This window comes from Micropterus salmoides, unplaced genomic scaffold (genome assembly GCF_014851395.1).
Source record: "Micropterus salmoides isolate LMB-PRFRI ecotype aquatic unplaced genomic scaffold, ASM1485139v1 Ms_hic_scaffold_3058, whole genome shotgun sequence".
Lineage (NCBI taxonomy): Eukaryota > Metazoa > Chordata > Actinopteri > Centrarchiformes > Centrarchidae > Micropterus > Micropterus salmoides.
In genome coordinates, this window is record NW_024042327.1 from 5,421 (window position 1) to 24,982 (window position 19,562).

The window sequence follows — 19,562 nt, forward strand, 5'->3', positions numbered from 1 at the left end:
TTCTCAAAGGAAAAATAATTTCCAGTAATATCTGAGGTTGTTGTCAACAGTGGTCATTTGGATTTGGTTATTAAGTGGGATCTGCTGATGGCAGCAGATTATTGCTCGGCAGAACTCCTGTTGCAGTCATTGGACCATCTGTCCTACCTCAGCCAATGACATTTGAATGATACTTTGGCGATGCAAAATGCATGAAACTGTGCCCTGTGTGTTTCCTCTGGTCAGCGACAAATCCAGTGAGCATTCTCGTTTAGACAGAAATGACTCAAAATATGTCCCAGATGGGCTTGAAAGCCTACACGATGAAAGAGCTAATGCTAGCCTTCTAAGTCCACACTGAAAGTATAAGAAGAGAAGTATGAAAACATGCTCCTCTTTTCACCATGCTGTCATCGTATTATATATAACTTATGAGTACACTGCGTATGCCAGTCTTCTTCATGGCATTGCTTGCTGTTTCACATTGCATTGTGTTAATTGGCTACTCCCACCAGCTGGAAGTAATGTTAATACACTGAGGAAAAGCTGCCACGCTAGCTTCCTGGAGCGCTTAAGTGTGCCAGGGCATCTTGCATGCATCCCATAGCTGGAAGTAAACTCTTTGATGTGATTGCTTCTGAGAAACGTCATCATTTATTGATGCTTCCATTAAAGTAGCATAGGCGTCTGTGTAGAGATGGAGAGGAGGGAGGGGGCACACTGGTGGGAAGAGGAGCTTATGAGCTAACTACACAGAAAATGCTCTCCCATCCACGCCAGCACCATTAGCCTTTCACTTCTTCTCCCCAAATCCTTGGCTTCATATCTACAGTCCTACACCAAGCCAAGGATGAAGTGTTTGCTCCATCGATCCAATTTTTGGGATAGCTGATGCAAGCTAATGGATGTTTGTTTGGTTAAGTTGTTATCTAATGATTTTAAGAAGTGCATGACATCAAGTTTTATTTGAGGTGAATGACCTGACTTAATCTTGAAATCACTTAAGCTTCAAAGTGGCTGGCTAGTTTCCTAATGCCTTAATTTGACAACATCTGCATCATTATTTTAAGAAGTCTTGAGGTTACGTCAGCCTTCTTATCAAAACAGGTCTGAAATGATCAACTTGCAAAACTTCATTAAAAAGGATGTTAGCAGCTTTATTGGAAAATTGACTTTCTAGAGCCATAAACATTTTTAAAGGAAATATGAAACATTATGAAACCTTTTCATCACATTTTTATACCCTTAAGTGTGTTTAGTGTGGATTTTCCATTTATGAATTCAAATATGTCAAGAGTTTATGTGATTGCATCAAACTGCATATTGCCTGTGAAATCCCAACCGAATGTTCACTTGTTCTGTACAGCAAATGTTCCTGTTTAATAAGTTGTATCTCTAAAATGTCAGCATTTCACTTCACTACAACATTTTCAGACATATTTCATACACTACAGAATAATTTAACATCACTTAGTTACACTACTTACCTTCTTACTCATAATAATTGTCATTAACATTATCACAGCTGATATTGTCTCATCAGTGTTGAAATGTGTGGGTTAAATAAGAAAGACCAATTACTGAGAGCAGGGAAATAATTGAGGTTAAGAAAGATTATATTTTAAAAGGGATTGGGATTGTAGGGGTTGGGCAATATGGACAAAAATGTTATCACGATAAAAAGTTTTATGTCACTCGATATCGAGTTTAAAGGCTGATTTTTGCTCCTGAGTAAAACCAGATGGTTATTTGTGCTTTTAAACTACTCTTTATGGTTAAAACATGACAAAAACTTCCTAAACAATGTTCTACCTCAGAATTGTTAAGTGATCCACTGTTTGGCAAGTGTTTGCCATGTTCTGACCATAAAAAATAACAAAATCGGAACAAAATTTCGCCTTTAAACTTGAAAGAAAGAATGATTTGACATTTATCGTGATAATTATCGATCAAGTGATATGACATTTTTCATCTTGACATTTTTGGCCATATCGCCCAGCCCTAGTCACAGGGTGGTCACAGCTCCTCCTGTCAAGGCGTCGAGGTGTCATTGGACAAGACACTGGTATGATCGCTGAGTGCTCAGTGTGTGAGTGAGTGATTGAGCAGCCATTTACCATTTAGCTATTTGAATAATATCTGGTATTTCTGTCTTCATTCTAGGGTCCTCCAGGGAAGTGATGGCCACTGTTGAGGTCTCAGAGAAAATGGTCCAGAAGCTGAGAGGCAAGAATGAGTTTACGGTGCTGGTGACCCTCAAACAAGATCACCTCAACTCTGGGGTCATCCTCTCCATTCATCATTCTGATCACAGGTATGATCAGTTCACATTTCACATTCTAACATGTGGAAAAAGTGGAGCACATGCCATTGATTCCAAATATTATATTATTTTGAGATGTATATTTTAGCAGCGTGAGACAAAACTAGAACCCACAATATCACATGGAGGACAGTAAATCTGTTCATAAAGCCCCACAGATAAACCTTAATTAAAGTTGTTTTCTATATGTTGTACCATTCTCTGTTTTGTCATATCAGCAGTCTGTAAGAAGCAGATTGAAACCTCAATATTTGTGTCTGATGAGCATTTAGATGTTTTACACACCTGTCGAGTAAACAAAGCAAATCATCCTGTATGCCAATGTATTATTCACAGTCCATCAACGATCCAAACATTGAGTCTGTAATCGTGGACTGAAAACTGATGAGACGCTATCTGCAGTTAGCATGCTAATGTTTTCCATTAGTTTGTGGTAGCTGAGCCATTGGATGATCAGAACAGCAATCTGGATCCACATAATGCGTTGATTGAACAGTTTGTACATTAAAGTCAGTCCTGAAAGAGAGCTTGCAGGGATGTTAATGACTTTCCCCGCTGCTGATTAGCTTTCCCAGCTATTCATATGCAACAAAGCAGCACTGCATGGTTTCATTTGGAAACATGGCAAGGACTAATTCAGCTTCAGAAGTGTTAGCGAGTGCATTTATGCAGCCGGGATGAATGTGCATGCATGGCTAGGGGAGAGTAAATCTATTAGATTGGGTCTGCAGATAAATAATTTCCAATGCTACACTTGTGTGGTTGTCTATTTGTCTTTTGAATAATGTTTCCAGCAAATTACTCTAGTTTAAAGTCTTTCTTTAAAGGCAGAGGTGATGAGTGTGTATTGGCATCTCTTTCCATTAGTGTCACTATGCTGGGTGAATCTCAGTGGTGTGGAGAACAGGATTCTGGTAGAATACTAATACGCCAATGTACAGAGTTGAACCTCTACATGTGGGCTATTGTTGTGTGTTGCTGATGTTGCACTCAACAGCCAAATAGTACCATTATGCTTTACTAGTGATGTGATTAAATTGTAAATGGTGTTGCAGATCTGGGGAGATGTGTGTGTGTGGTGCTTGGAAATGAGTGACATGTTTATCTGTCAGCACTGTGCTGAGAGGAGCACAGACACTTTTGGTGATGCATGCATGCAAGTTTTTGAGCAAACAGAAATTATGATTAGGTTTTAGTATTGAGACTTTAATGCAACAAGACATACTGTACAATGCAGAGAATGCAAACTGTCATTGCATGGGTGTTACTAGACGCAAGTTGCTGGTGCTTATATTCTGCAGGTTCCTGGAGCTGGAGAGTAGTGGACAGCGCAGTGAGGTGCGTCTTCACTATCGTACCAAAGGCCAACAGGCTCACACGGAGGTGTTCCCCTACAGCCTGGCTGATGACCAGTGGCACAAAGTCTCTGTGGCTGTCAGTGCCTCTCATGTCATACTTCATGTCGACTGCAACAGGTAAGATGCTGGGGATGAATGTTAGCATGTATGCGACAATAAAATATCAAATAAACGCCATATGTGTTGTAGTTTGGGAGAATTCTTACAATGTATGAGAAGGGAGGCTTTCAAATTTTATAACTAAATTAAAATACAGATATGATTTCCTCAGGTGTTTCCAAAGCTAACTTTAAATAGGATGCACAAATACCATATAATGTATTGGTAAAGGTATCGGCCATGAGGTGAATGTTCCAGGTTTAATAAAGTTTTTTGTCAATTGTAATCATTCTGTGTTTCCACTATCAGTTATATTTATTGAGTCAAAAAAAGCCACAGCAATACCTTCCCTTATGTTACTTATCCTAAAAATGATTCCTGTGAGTTCCAGACAGTGAGTTATACAGACTTAATATTTGTGAAAAATAGAACACTGGCATTGGATCAGTAGTTGAATGGGGTATTGGACTTGGTGCATCCCTACTTTAAATGAATATCTGTAGCTGTCACATAGAATTCTTTGTTCAAAGTTAAAATATTTCCTTTCATTTCATGAAAGTGTCCTTAGTCAAAAAAATCTACACAGTGGTGGTTTCAGCTGGAAACACTATTACTACACTACTACTATAACAGTACATTGGCACTTAAATGCAACACTCTTGTTCTATCATTGTTGTGGATTTGAACGGTCTTTAAATTTATACAGTTGCTCAAAATGTTTTAGACCCATTTATACAGTACACACAAGGAATTCAAACCTGAAATTATTTTGTAAAAAGTGCATACTTTCAATTTTAAAACTACCATAATATATAATTATGATGGCTATAAGGAACTTGGTTGGCCAGCTGCATGATTGGACACAAGTGTGTTAGTGTTTTCTGATGGGAAGCCATTGAGGGATCACCTCCTTGTCTCTTATACCATCTAAACTACCCTCCTCTTGATCAGGGGATCAGGGTCTTGAACTGGCCTTTCTATCAGGGAAATGTATTTTCTGATATCAAAATTGAAACATCATTTAACCAGCTCCCCCCAAAAAAGAGATAGAGAAGAAAGAAGAAAAGACGGCACATGTATGGCGCTGAACGAAAAGGTGGAACTGAAACTTATTTGGTAATTAGCAAATTTAGTATATGGGACTACATAACAGACAGGAGTCTCTGCTGATAGTGACATCCAGAGAATAACCTCTGTCAGCTGTCTCACATGACTGGGTACAGTGCAGGTCGAACGCACCTTGAGTTGGTCTGCATTATTCTTGCATCTGCTATACGAAAGGGGTGTTACAGTAGTTGTTTGAAGGATCCTCCCTGGCACAATAAAAAAAAAAAAAAAAAACAGACGGCAACACCATGTGTATTACAGAAAGCATGTGGCTATCTATACCCTCCTCAGGGAAGGAGTTAACAGGAGGATTTAGCAGGGCAGGACCTGCAGTGCAGGGGAAATTGTTATTCTAAATAGATGAAAATAAGTGAATTGACAGAATGTACAACCTGCAGGGATCCTTCACTGTGTATTTGTTTTGCAGGATCTATGAGCGGGTGGTGGAAGCCCCCTACATGGACATACCTGAGGATGCCTCCTTCTGGCTTGGACAGAGAAACGCCGCTCATGGCTTCTTCAAGGTTAGCGCTGGTGTACAAACTTTCCTCACAGAAAATGAGTACTGATGCCTGTCTTGATATGTGATGATTCAGAATGGCAAGAACAATTCATTTATCTTAGCTGCTGCACTAGCTTTTCACCCCATACTTAATCTTGGTTTATACTGTATCTTCTCCCTCTTTGTTTGGCTTGTTTGGTTTTATTTACTGTAGCTGTTGGATTTAATTGCATGCATTTCTCAAGGCTTACCATATTAATTTGAAGTTTACTCTGACTACCCTAGGAATTGACATTTTTTGTCATTGTTTGTTCCCTCTCCCTTAGTCTGCAGCTAAGCCCAGTGCAATTATCTCAGCAGCCCCCACAATGCTGATTTGGGAGAAATCATTAAATAGCCTCTGGACTATGCTCATTAAGCTTAGTCTATAGTCTTGTTTATCAGACTGGGAGACATATATCGCCTTTCCCAGACTGAACTGCACTCCAAAATTTCCCACCTGGGGATACATGTTGGGGCAAAATGTCAGCTTACTGGCAACTATAACTATTTTAATCAGTCTGCTGGTGACTGGCTCTGTGTTTGATGATGTGTTGTGTACCTGCGTGTGTGTGTGTGTGTGTGTGTGTATTTTAATGCTTTACACATTGTGTCCTGGCTGTTGAATTTCCTCTGTGTTAATTGGTAGATGAAAGAAACCTTGGAGGTCAGCCACTAATCTTGTCACGCAGCAGCATCTCTCCCCTCGCCACTCTCTGAATCCTTGATTAGTTGCTAGGAAGGCACATCTCCTTTTAAAACACACTCCTTCATTAGTACACGTACACTCAGACACACAAAAACAGTCAATGTCTGTTGTAGGTGTCAGCTGAAGACGAGAAAATCACATCCCGGTAACATTAATAGTAAAGACGCAGAAATGAGTGTACATGCACCTCTGCTTCACAACTCGGTAAATATCTGCTTTACAGTCCACACACATCAGCCAAATCTATTTTATCTTACTTAGCTAGTGACACAATGTTTGAATTTCAGCAGTTGTAGATTTGTATGCTGATGTAGCAAGTTGTTCTACATCCTAACTTGAAAGGCTAAAAACAATTTGATTCAGGCCTTCCTAACAAGAAACAGCAACCGCTGCAACATGCAAATCACATTTTGTTTGACAGTCAGATTTCATTCGTTATTTTTCAGGATTGTTAGGATAGATGTTTTCAAGATTGTTTGCGGTTTGTAGAAAATGGATGTTGGTGCATCAAAAGAGATCCAACCCTCACTCTGCCACTCCCAAATTCACATTTCCGGTACAGATGGGGCAACTGTGGGTGTCCCACGTGTTACTGCATGCATACTGCAGTAAACAAGAGTGTCACTGACACAGAGGAATCAGTTTGGAGAGTTTAAAATGTTTTCAGTTGCCAGAACGCACAAAACAAAGTCTAGCCACTGGTTGTTTTGATAGTGCTGCATTACAACACATGCTCTGCTTTTAAAGACACAGTGAAATGAAAAATTTTCCATTTCTAAGTCAAATCAGTTCAGTTCAATTGGGCTTTATTGGATCTGCTTTGTAGGACTAGATGTTAGACTAGATGCTGCCTAGACTCTGCGCGAAGGGAGTGATGCCCACGACACCTCCAGAGGGTTCGGCAGTGAATCCCGGTGTCTCGGTCTCAACACCTAGATACCATACACTCACTTAAGGGCTCAGGTAGAGTACTTTCTGTTCATCCAGAGCAACTGACTGCCTTTTTCAGCAGCTCTGCAGATGTCTTTGACTGCTTGCTAACAACATACGCTCATAAAAACAAAAGTAGTAATAACGCAGTATTAATCACAGTACAGAAGTTTACTGTGGATGCATGGAAAATGGGTTCTATGGCCGCAGATAAATGTGTAGTTTTTTGGTTTCATTTCAAGTTTGATAGACGCGACTCCAAGCTGCTTTCATTTCAGCAGGTTGCCGTGTAAAATCAGCAAATAATTTCTGCAGCATTTTAAATTTATGGCCCGTAAATTGAAGTGGCAAGACAATTTAAAAAACAATTTCTCCTAAGTTTCACCGCTTCACTTCTGTAAGGGAAATAAATGCACTCAAGAAATGAAATGGGCCAGGTTACCATAGCGACAGAGTGTGGGTATGTGTATACGTGGGTGTATGTATGTATGTGTTTGGGGCTCGACAGCAGGACAAAAGTAGTTATCAATTGGGTGTCAAATTGAATCTGTATGTCCTGTTTATGCTTATTGCAGGAGATTGGGAGGAAAAATAAAAATTCCATCTACCTACTAAAACTACCACATAATTGGTTCACTTAACTTCCTGTTGGAGTTCGGTTATGAGATGATTCACCTGAGCGACAACATCAAGAGGCATATTATCTTACAACTAACTTCTCTGTCTCTCTCTCACTTACCAGATTTAAAAATACATTTGCACTCACTCTCGGATTTATTGCTATTTCACTATGTTCAGTTTTATGCTCAGTTTAAGGCTCTCATAAACAAGGATGTTGGTTTTGTGTTTGCATGTTCTGCGCAAGCTTGGGTTCCATGTGATCTCATGTGGAAAATGTACTATGAGCACACTTAGATACCACAGCCCCTCTGGGTCCTTATCCACTTACTACACATTAACATGCTTCATCTCATTTTTATTGCCTGTCTGCCCTCTGTAAGGTGTTATTCTCCTTGACTAAAAAGTTTGATGTGGGTCTGCCTGTGCAGGGAGTGATGCAGGACGTGGAGATCCTGGTGATGCCACAGGGTTACATCTCACAGTGTCCAGATCTGAACAGAAGTGAGTGCAGTCTCTTATTTAACACAGCAACAAAGCATTCCATTAAGAGTTTAATTTAACCTAAATTGTCTCTGGTGCTTATTTTACTAGGCACTTGATTGCATTGATTTGTTTTTTTATTTAAATTCTTGAAAAACTCTGCGCTCACTGGAGTCCTGCTAACAAGAAAAAGACACACCTCATGGTTTAAAATCACATTAACTGCATGTCCCCATGCAAAAGTTGACAGGGGACACTGCTTGCTGCGGTTTAAAGTAAATGAGGTCCTCTTGCAGAGGGGACACTGAAGAGAAAAATTGCAATATATAAAAATGAATAAATTACATAATGCTAGTGCTGTAGATCATCATTTATAAAACAAATTTAGTTATTATTTATACAATATTTTTTGAAAACAATATGTGCCTAATCTACTATCTACAACTGTTTTAATTTGTAATATATAATAATAAATTATCATAATTGCAGGTAATTGTATAACATGTACTAAATTACAGTATATTTTCTCTTGTATTTCAGCATGCCCAACCTGTAATGATTTCCACGGACTTGTGCAGAAAATCATGGAACTGCAGGATATCCTTGCTAAAACATCCAGCAAGGTAATGTAATGTGATATAATGTGTCCACAAATCGACTATTATCTTAAAAAATAAAAGTGTGTCACTAACATTCATTGCAACAGGCTGTTGATGACATATTAACATTAGACTTGGCTATTGGTGAAGTCTTTACACAAAGAGTCTCTGATGCAGAGACTCTTTGTGTAAATGGGGTTAATGGTGTCTAATGACTTACTTTTGTGATGCTGATGGTTTTCTTTTGAAGCTCTGCTTTCTATATGTGAATATAGACACCAAACGAGGCAGACTCTCATCTTCTCTCCTTCTTGCCTTTTCTTTTTGGGGCGGGTGGCGTGAGCAGCTGTCCAGGGCAGAGGAGAAGATGAATGGGCTGGATGGCTGCTATTGTGAGAGAACCTGCAGCGTCAAGGGGGTCGTCTACAGGGAGGAGGAGGGCTGGACAGATGGCTGCAGAAACTGCACATGCTCGGTGGGGCTTCACACATTCGAGTGTGTGTCTGTGTGTGTGTGTGTGTTGATGCGTGTGTACACTGCGCATATGGGTGTGTATGTTAGAGTAATAAAGAGCTAGGGAGGACATTCAATTTTAAATAAGTGTGTATGTGTGTGTAAACATACTGAATCTGGAATTATGTGCTTGTCATACAGTATGTGATTGTGGGGTTGTTTCATGAGTGTGTCATGAAATAAATAGATATATGTGTGAAGGTCTGGGTAGATCTGAGTGTGTATGTGTGTGCATCTATTAGAGAAAGAGAGAACGTGCATTTTTCATCATGTAATGCCGTGTGTTGTTTTGTCTTTGTGTGCATTCATCAGTTGTGTGTCTATGTTTATGAGCGTCTCTCTACATTTACGCATTCACTGCTCCCATTGTAGGTATTGGCTTTTGTTTTGCTCCCCTGTTCATCAAGTGTGTGAAGGTGGGGGGACGGGGGTGTGTGTTTGGGTAGGTTGGAGGTGCAGAGAGCAGGGGCCCCATTGTTGATAGCTTATATTCTCATTATTTCCTTGCAGTAGAGGAGGGTTGCCCCAGTTACCCAAGAAAAGATACTGTATTGAAAAAACCTCCACAGTACTTGGGATTAGACACATCAACAACAGTGCTTAGTAATGCTTAATTCTCTCAACAGTCTACTTTTAGCTGCACAAAGTGTGAATAATTGCCAAAAAGAGAATAAGAAGTAATAGGAGATCTGGGGCTTGTACCACATCAGCAAACAGATTTCACCCCCTGTCAGTCTACTCAGCTTTGGAACTTGAAACCCATTCGCTGCTACTGAACCTCTCCAACCAGCCAATGAGATGCCTTCGCGCACCACTACCCAACATGCAAAAAATAGGAAATCAAATATCTCTCAGTGCACTGCACCTAATTGCTCTTGACAGATGATAATTATCATCAGGGATTTGTTCTGCCTACTCATCCAATGAAATCGCTTCATTCGCCGGGAACGGTGTGTTGCCATTCCCGGGCGGCAATTAAGGAATTAGATGGGATATGTTCCTTACCTTATGTGTGGCAATTAGCTGTGACCTTTAAAATTCAAAGGTCATGCATTACGATGTTATCACTTATGTGGATCAGGTTCATAGATGTTGCTGTCACAGAGCTTTCATCCATGGAAGCAATGTTAATTACAGGCACAGCTGGAGAAAAGGAGGTAGCATTTAAATACATCAGATTTACAGGCTACCGTGGAAATCTACTGTAGGCTACGATTAGGTTTAAAACAAAACTTTTTAATGAGCAAGCATAGTCTTGATTTCTGCCAGAATCCACCCTCCCAGCATATTTTAAAAAATGCAACAGGGTGGAGGATAGTTGGGGGGCAAACTACTGTGTAGTGGCAATCACCCAGGTGTTCGAGCAGTTCAGTTTTGGGGCACTTTGACTCAAATTCGCACCACTGACAATTTCAAATGAGCTTAACAGTGCTGATTCTTGAGGGAAGAGAGATCAAAATTAAAGCATTTTGCATATTAGTTGTGTCGCACCATTTAGTTTTATATAGACTTGGTCTGCCAGAGCATAACCTGCTCCACAAAAAAGACGTGGCTTGGTTTGCGGCCAGTTGTGAAACAGGAGTCAAAAATAGTATGAAAACATTTCTTGAGTAAATTGGGTAGTCTTACTGTACTGGGCACTAAGAGTGGTCTTGTTTTTTTTTGTGTGTGGGACGATGCAGTGGTTTGTAGAGGGAGTGTGGAGAGTGAGTTCTGGGGTAGAGGCACAGTGACATAGACACAATTATTAACTATAAGAACTTGGAATCTGACTGACCATAGTGTAGCTAGCATGCATTTTGACGTGCATGCTGGTAGTTAGAGGTTGACCAGCCATGAGCAGTCACCAATGGGCTGTCCGTGTCTGCACTGGAGAATCACAGAGGCTTGAGTAGTTTTGGAAGCCAATAAATGCACATATACAACCCATTGCCAAGTGGAAAGACAACAAGGACGGGAAAGAGGAAATAGACACACTATGTGAAATAAAAAATTAAAGCAGGATCATGATCTTGCAAAGTTGATGGCCACACCTTTATCCATTTGCTTTCATACTAAGCATGTAATCTTTCTCCCCTAATGTATCAGACAGGCTGAGTGAAGTGGCAGGAGGCAGAGGTGTGGACCCAAAATGCAGACACTTGCGAGGAGGATACAGTTAAAAGAGGATTTACTCAATGAGAACTCATAACGGAGTACAGGGCAGAACACTCAGGGCAATATATACAAGGGCACACCACACACAAGCAGGCAGGGCAATCACAGGTGAGACAAATTAGGAATCAAGGCAGATAGAAAACAAAGCTTGACAAAAACACCAAAATTACAAAATAAAACAGGAAGTAAAGCTACCAACAGTACACAAGGATATAAGTAACTTAAGACAACAGAGAAGAAGGAAGCAAACTAACAAAACCTAAACAAGAACACAGAGGCAACGAGTAAAGCAGAAATTGACATTAACAAAATAACAGAAAAACAACACAGTAAAACCCAAGATCATGACATAATGATGTAACTTCAACTGATAATGTAACAAGCATCTCAAAATGAATGTCTTCTGCTTATTTAATTTGTCCGGGGCACATCTGAGCCGTGTTTATCTGTGCTTAACTAGTAATCTTCCTCCACTAGTAAGATGAAACTTTGATTTGTTAAAATTTAGATTTTGACGAAATGACAAAAATAGTTTTATCTGCAAGAAGTAATAAATATATCTACTACTAACAAACAGAACATTTGACATTTCACAAATATATGCGTATTGGTGTATATGTGTTGGCCAGCAAGTAAAAAACTGCAGTACAAAAATGCCAACATATGTTTATAAATGCATTTTCTTTGGAAAATGTGTTTCCTTTACATTGCGACCCACTTGGGAGCACCGGCAAGTTTATTTTTCAATTGTAAAATGCCTCGGTCAGTACATATCATGGTCTGTAATTATCACATTTAAGGGATCCTTATCAAAAATATTTGAAAATATATTGTCTGTGATGTGTATTTTTATGATTTTTCTTGATATTTATGTAATATCTATCAGTATCAGTCTGTATGCATTGGCCTATATTAGTCACTCTTTTAAAGGTGTTGTTTCTCTCTCTTCACCAGAATGGCACGGTGCAATGTGAGGCCATCTCCTGCCCTCCCCCTCAGTGCCCAGCGGGCACCGCGCCTGCCTACGTAAAGGGTGCTTGCTGCAAGGAGTGCCAGCGTGAGTGGAGTACCCTTAACCTCGTCACCCTCCTACACTCGTACAATCATGGACACAATTGCGCAAAAACACACACAACAGCAAAACAACCTCCATCACCACCAGATATAGAGCACGCATCACGCCTCCACAAGGGCTGCATGACAATTGACCAGGGCTTTGCTGCGTTGCTAAGCTACCTCCAAACATGCCTCTTGAGATGGGTCCATCCTTTTGCATATACATGGACCAATCAATTATTCACTAGCTGGCTTCAAAACACAGATGGCCACCAGTCACACAGACATGAGCCAATAAATCTGGGATCACTGCATGTGATGTAAAGTAGTTCCTATTTATGGCAGACGTGCTGTGAGAAAAGTGAAGAAGAAAGAAATGTTAAACGCCTGAAACGATGTACACTCTCACTGGTGATAGTGTCTTCTTAAATGTCATTTTTTTTTTTTACTTTTGAGCACTGATATGTTCTTGCTGGATAAATAATTCTCTTTCATCACATATCTACATTAATGGGTCTTCTTTTTCCAAAAGACTTTGAGTTCAGCAATGAACTCTTATTAGCCTCCTCACCGCAGCACTCTGCATCTCATATTCTCTCAATTCCCTTCTCAATAAAAATGGATTTCAGAGGATATTAGCTTTTCCACCCCAGAATTCTTCTGATATTAACCCAAATTAAACTTAAAGAGATGTGATGTGTTTGCTTTCAAAAGACAGAACGAGCTGCCTGCCAATGTATAGAACAGAATCTATGGAAATCATTAGCTTAGTTTAGTATAAATAAGAGTGTTTTTAATAACTGATGTTATGAAAGGTTACAGACCATATGAATGATAGAAAAATTCGGCAGACTTTACTTATGTATAGTATTTCTTCATAGATCTCTCTCCACATCTTGTGCAAACTGACTTCACTTGAGAACTTTCACACCACACACTCCCACACACTGCTGCCGCTGCTCTACTGCTTCCCTTGCAAAGCAAATAATAGATAAGTTTTAACTCTTTATCAGCAAGAAACCATTAGTCTTGGATTCTAATCAGCTTGCGTCGGCATCACTTCCACCGACCCATGGGTCGGTGCTGGAACACAGGGGTTTATGAAGGGTTTATGTATGACTCTGAATGTGTTGCCGTGTTACACAAATATAAACACGTAGCAGGTAATCCCCTTAAATTCAACATCCCTGTGCTCACTTATCTCAACGAGGTAGACAAACACACAGCTAATTACGCATGCTCCGGCTTTGGAGAGAAGAGTGGCGCAACTTTCCCACTACAAAGACATGATTTCCTCTCCAAATTAAAGCCTTATCTGGCAGCACAAGGCCTTGCAGGGAGGAGTTCTGAGCCTGTTTTTTTTATTTTTTTATTTGATGATCTGTCAAGTAGAATGTCAAATGGCTGTTTCAGAAGTCCTTCGCTTTCATGATACGCCGCTTTGTGATAGGGCCTGACCTGCAGTGTCAATCATTTCTCTCCCTCATATTAGTTTGAATCTGTCTGACCCCAACTACTCATCCAACTCGGACTTTCTGCTCATGTGATTATTTTTGCAAACCTCTCGCCCTATAAGTATGTAAAACTGATTCGCCGTAGTGTTGCAGTGTTTTCTCTCTGTACATGCTAATTATTTCATCACTTATTTTGTAGCATTGTTTAATTGGGCTTGATATGCTTGATTTGGTTTGACTCAATATACCTGAGGACTTAACATAATAACATGTAAAATAGGAGTGTAGATATGGGTTAAATGTTAATATATTTGGTGGGGCAGGGTTGAAAATATGTGTGATTTGCATAATATATAAAAAATAAGAAATAGTTTGAATAATTAAATACATTTTAGGTTTCTGGCAGGTAAACTAAGCAATTATAAGACAGCAATTTGGAATCTAGAAACAAAAGATATTATTTATTACATTTTAAAGACAGAAGTAATTTATTGATTAATGAAAAAAGTGAGTGGTAGATTAATCCATTCACATTTCCTTTTCTAAATCTACTCAAATGAAAGTTATCAAACAATTTGTGTTTTTTTTTTTATAAAAACTAATAAATCATAGTAGCTTGAATTCACATAATCTTAAACATCTAGCATATGCATTTTTAGAAGATTTCTTTTATGTACTGCATTCACATTCATTAAAACAAAATAAAAATACAGATTATTTTGTTGAATATGATAAAAATTATGATAAAAGTTTTTCAAGGGATAAATGTGATTTTCTGTTTCCATTTATTTATTTTTATGTGTTTGTGTGTTTATTTGTGTGCATGCTGATGATTTTTCTGTGCCTGCTATCAGCAATCTGCCTGTTTGGTGGAAGAGAGCTAGTGGAAGGGAATCAGAAGGCTGTGCGCGACTCCTCTGGCAGGTGTCTGCTGTTTGAATGCAGGGTAAGTCTTGTCAACGCGCACACACACACACACACACACACACACACACACACACACACACACACACACACACACACACACACACACACACACACACACACACACACCTAGAGAGAGAGAGAGAGAAAACCCACTTATACATACTCATTCAAAATGATTTTATCAATCCTCTGCAGGAAGAGACACCACAATAACTCATGTAACCAAGCATTTCAACTCTGTTCATATGTTAAATGTAAAAATTGTGGCAGTGCTTGAAGCTCACTAAATACTCATTTCACAGCTACCTTGCCCCGACCTGAGAGGATAAATCAAGCCTCAATGAGCCAGCATGCAAGATTGTCCACTTCAGCTGAATTTCATTGATCTGGCTTGTCATCGTTTTCTTTGTGATCTAAAGAAATTGGCCAAATCCTTCTACTGAAGTTTACATTTGGAATCCAGAGCAGTGCTCAATCATAGGATGCCACAGCCATTCTTCAGAATCAATCATCAGATACCACAGTGGTCCCAAATCATATTCATTTCCCAATTATTCAGAGTATTTTCTTTTGTCTGCCAGATGGGTGGGTCGTTCACTTTTGGGAATAATTCACTTCATGACATTATGGCAGGCATGCCCAATCAATCACAGAAAAGTGAATTGAAGTTTTTAATCACCCAACTCTATCGTATCAGCCAACTCCTCTATGAATTCTGCAAAGCTCCATTGGAATCTGCAGTTTCAGACAGCTGTCTAGCTTGCTTGCCCACACCTGGCCCATCTGTAGTCCCAGTCAACTGACTGGCAGTCCCAGGCAGATCAAAGAAATGGGGACGGGGAGTACTGTCAGTCGGCCCACTGCCGCAAACTCCTGCAGGCTTCCCCTGACAGCTGCTTGTCATGTCTCTGATCTTCTGTCTGCCTGCTGGCTGTAAGGGGGGCACAAGTTTTGGGTGGTGGGTGGCAAGAAGTAAGCGGCTTGTTTGGAAAGTTGTTTGGGGACTTTTAGGGGAAGTTTGTTCCAGAATTTCATGAGGGCATAATCAGTCAATGTACAAGTTGAGGTCATGACACCTCATGGAGACATCTTGTACACAGACTGGTCTGAAGATTATTACCGTAAGTAAAATATGTGTTCACTACAAACAGATAGAAAAGCCTTTGTCTTTGTCCAACTGTGTCTAGTGTTAATGACTCAAAATTAGCATCAGTCAGAGGGACATGGATGAGATCATCAGAGAGTACTGCCAAAGGCATGCTGGGAAAAGGAACCCCCTAATCAGGTTTTACACTCTGACTAAACACACATGCAGGGATTATCCAGAAGATTGATTCACTGTTTGTATAATAAAGATGCATCATGAATCATGATATAAATCACTGAGGATAACAGGAGGAGAAGAGAAGACAGCTCCTCCCCCCTTCCAGGAGTAGTTTGGGAAAATACTGCTATTGACCAATGAGTAATTGGTTTGTAATGAACACACAAGGAGGAGGGAGTGTGAAAAAGGAAACACAATATATGAATAATTACCTTCATAATTACATGCAGGCCCTAGCAAATGAGTGGAGGGCAGAGTGGACCTAAGAAGTAGCTCATGAGGATTGTGTCTCTGCCCATCACAGGACAGGACCATGCATCGAGTAGTCCCCAGTGAGCCTTGTCCCGAACTCAACTGTGCAGAGTCGGAGCAGATCACCTTGAGTGACAGATGCTGCAAAGTCTGCAGAGGTATGGAAGAAACATCATCCAATACCACTGCCATGCCATATTTTTTATGGTGCAATATTATTATTTAAAGTTTTTATTTTCACATTTTGCAGGTTTTTTGTCATCCCTGGTTGCCTGTAAAGTTGCAAATCAGCAATCATCCAAATTTGATCTGTAATTTGTAATCTATAATGTGTAGAAAATGGGCTTCATGTGTTCATTTGATTCATATTATTTCTACTTTTAGCTCAAATATATCTCCAGTATCTGCTTTTGAGATTATGAAATCAGATGTAACAGGGAAAATATTATAGCAAATTAAGATAATTTTGACCTACTATGCCTTGGAAGCCACAGTACGGATACTCAGAGAAAAGGTTGTGAGACTACAACATAATCTTTCTGCAGGCACTGTATACCTCCATCACTCCTGTCCTTTTCTCTCCTCTGGGTTCTCAACCTTTTCCTCTTGGTGCCTCCTGCAGGTCATGACTTCTGCTTAGAGGGCCACAGCTGTGTGGAGCACTCCGACTGTGTGAACCTGGAGGCAGGAGACTGCTGTGTTTGTAAGGATGGCTTCCGTCCACTGCGAGATGATAATGCATACTGTGAAGGTATGGTGTGGCTCTGAGTAGCTTATCCTAACTTTCTGCTATATTTACCCTCCAGGAACTGATATGTGGTTGGTTTTTATGAATGGGTTGCATCAAAGGGTCATGCTTGCTTTTGGGAGGACTAGGTAGTTTTAATTCAGTGTTATTTTTACACTAAAGAATTTACAGTTGTCATGGTGCTTCAACTGCTTGGTCTCAGCTGAGCTTTTTTTCCCCCCACCAGATTTTTGACAACTGTGCCTCTGATTGCCTAGTGCTTGTTGCCTCTGTTGGTTAGGTTGGTTAAGGTTAGGTTCATTCATTTTGCATTTCACGAGTATTATTTATAAGCCATTTCTTTATATGTTTTTATATTTACACTTTAGACTTGCCCATATAACTATGAACAATACCTTAAAGGATAATCCAAGTGTTATTTTATTTAGTTTATGCCAGTTCTGTTGTTTACTTTCTACCTGCCGGGTCACCTCACAGTCAGCATATTAGGGGATGTCATGGCTTATTTTCCACCTTTCAGAAGAAAGTGTTTTCTGCTCTTCATCTTGCAACAAAATGAAAAGCAACTTCCACAGACTTGCCTCAGGCCTGAGGTAGATAATCCAACACAATAAATACCAGACATCAATCTTTGACAATTTTAGTTATATTTCTTTGTTCCTGGGTTTTATTTTTAATGAACATGTGACATTACTCTCTGCTGACCTGACCTGAAAGAATTCCCTCAAAAATGTTGGCTTAAAAACTTCATTGTCACTTGAGTGCTGTCATTTGGGCTGTTTTTGTTGAATCTTAAACCAAAAAGTGAAACGTTAAAAAATGGAAATGCATACAACATGAATTGTAAAAGACAAGAGACATTTGCTAAATACCCATGGAAACACTTTGTTGAATTCATGCTTTTATCGCATAATCCTTCTGTGATGGGAGACTGTAATCCCCTCATTATTTGTGTCCACGTCATGCTATAGCTGCTTTTCAGAGTGCATTTTGAGAGACTAATGTTTGTCTCCTAAGTCAGTTGATAAATGTGTGATATAAAAACATGATTTTTATGTTTGCATATATTTAGTGTCTCTCTGCTGGGGGAGCAATTAAAGTCAAACCATCTATCATCAATGAGGTCATTCATCACTGATTGCATACTACAGATGTCTATAGCCATGTCGCGCTGTTAAGTATACCACAATGCGACTGATTCTATCAGCATGTTTTACTTGAGTGTCTTTTGAATGTCCCACATTACATGATGGAAAAACATCCTCCATACCTTACTCAGTGGATCATTTCACGGTGATGGTGAAGCTATGAAAAACCTGCTCAGAGTTCAAACATTCACACACTGAATTGACGGCGCTTCAGCTGAATTCCTCACCTCACATCTTGACTGAATTTTGCCAGATGCATCGTTAAAAAATGATGACTTTATCATCTCCAGTGCTTTCCTGCAGTAAAATATGTAGTAAACATCATGTCATAACTGCTACCCTGTGCATTTTTGGTATTAATTAGCAAACATCACATCAGTTATTCAGATTGTTCTGCATATGACCTTGACAGCTGCCATGTCAATATACAGTCTTCTTCTTTAGAGCATCTATTTGCAAGTACATGCCTTGGCAAAAAATTTTTTAATACACAGTCTACACGCTCCCTGTTTTCTGTCACTTTCATCAAGATGAGGCAAAAGTGTCAGTCAAGCTGCAGAGCTTTTTGTCACTATAACCAGAGTGCTAAATGAAAAAGTAGTGGTTCACTGCTTCTGCACATCTCGCATTAAGTGACAGATATGCAGTTGTCCAGGTAATTAGATGGTCTAAGGGAATCTGCATAATTGAAGATACTATCTTTTTTAAATTAATGGGCAGTGATGCTGTTGATGAAATGGCAAATCCTGGCCCGATTCATCACCACCACGTCATTCAGACAGTGGTGGAAAGTTATTAACGTTTAATCAACCACAGTGCTGAAGTACACAGTTGTTTTTTTTTGAGTAGTTGTCTTTATGGTTCTTTACACTTGCTATACATACTATGCTCCAATGCATTCCAGAAGTTCAAATGTACCATTTTTCTGACTTAAATTTATTTGACGGCTGTATTAATTACTTTGCAGATTAAGATTTTACATACAAAGCATCTGTTAAAAAGATGATGCACTGAAACAACTTGAAAATGCTGCTTTTATGTTAATACATCCGTAACCATAATATAATCATCAAATACATTTAATTATACAACACCTTATCACAAGCCATTCCGAATGGGTAATTCTTTGAAAATGGCTTTGAGCATCTATTTAATTCAAGTGTCAAAGACGAAGATAAAGCATGATGACAAACATTTGATTCCTAAATGGGGTCATGAGCGAAGGCTAGATTTTTGT

At 39.5% G+C, this 19,562-nt stretch overlaps 1 protein-coding gene across 1 annotated transcript; it reads left to right on the plus strand.

Annotated features, from left to right (window-relative positions):
• Positions 1–2,135: 2,135 nt before the first annotated feature.
• Positions 2,136–17,212, plus strand: LOC119883974 (protein kinase C-binding protein NELL2-like; the record flags this gene model as incomplete). Its single annotated transcript, XM_038694472.1, has 10 exons — positions 2,136–2,293; positions 3,604–3,777; positions 5,294–5,390; positions 8,096–8,168; positions 8,688–8,770; positions 9,093–9,221; positions 12,371–12,473; positions 14,781–14,872; positions 16,482–16,587; positions 17,052–17,212. Coding segments are annotated over 10 exons (1,161 nt in total), but the record flags the coding sequence as incomplete, so codon positions are not given.
• Positions 17,213–19,562: the final 2,350 nt, after the last annotated feature.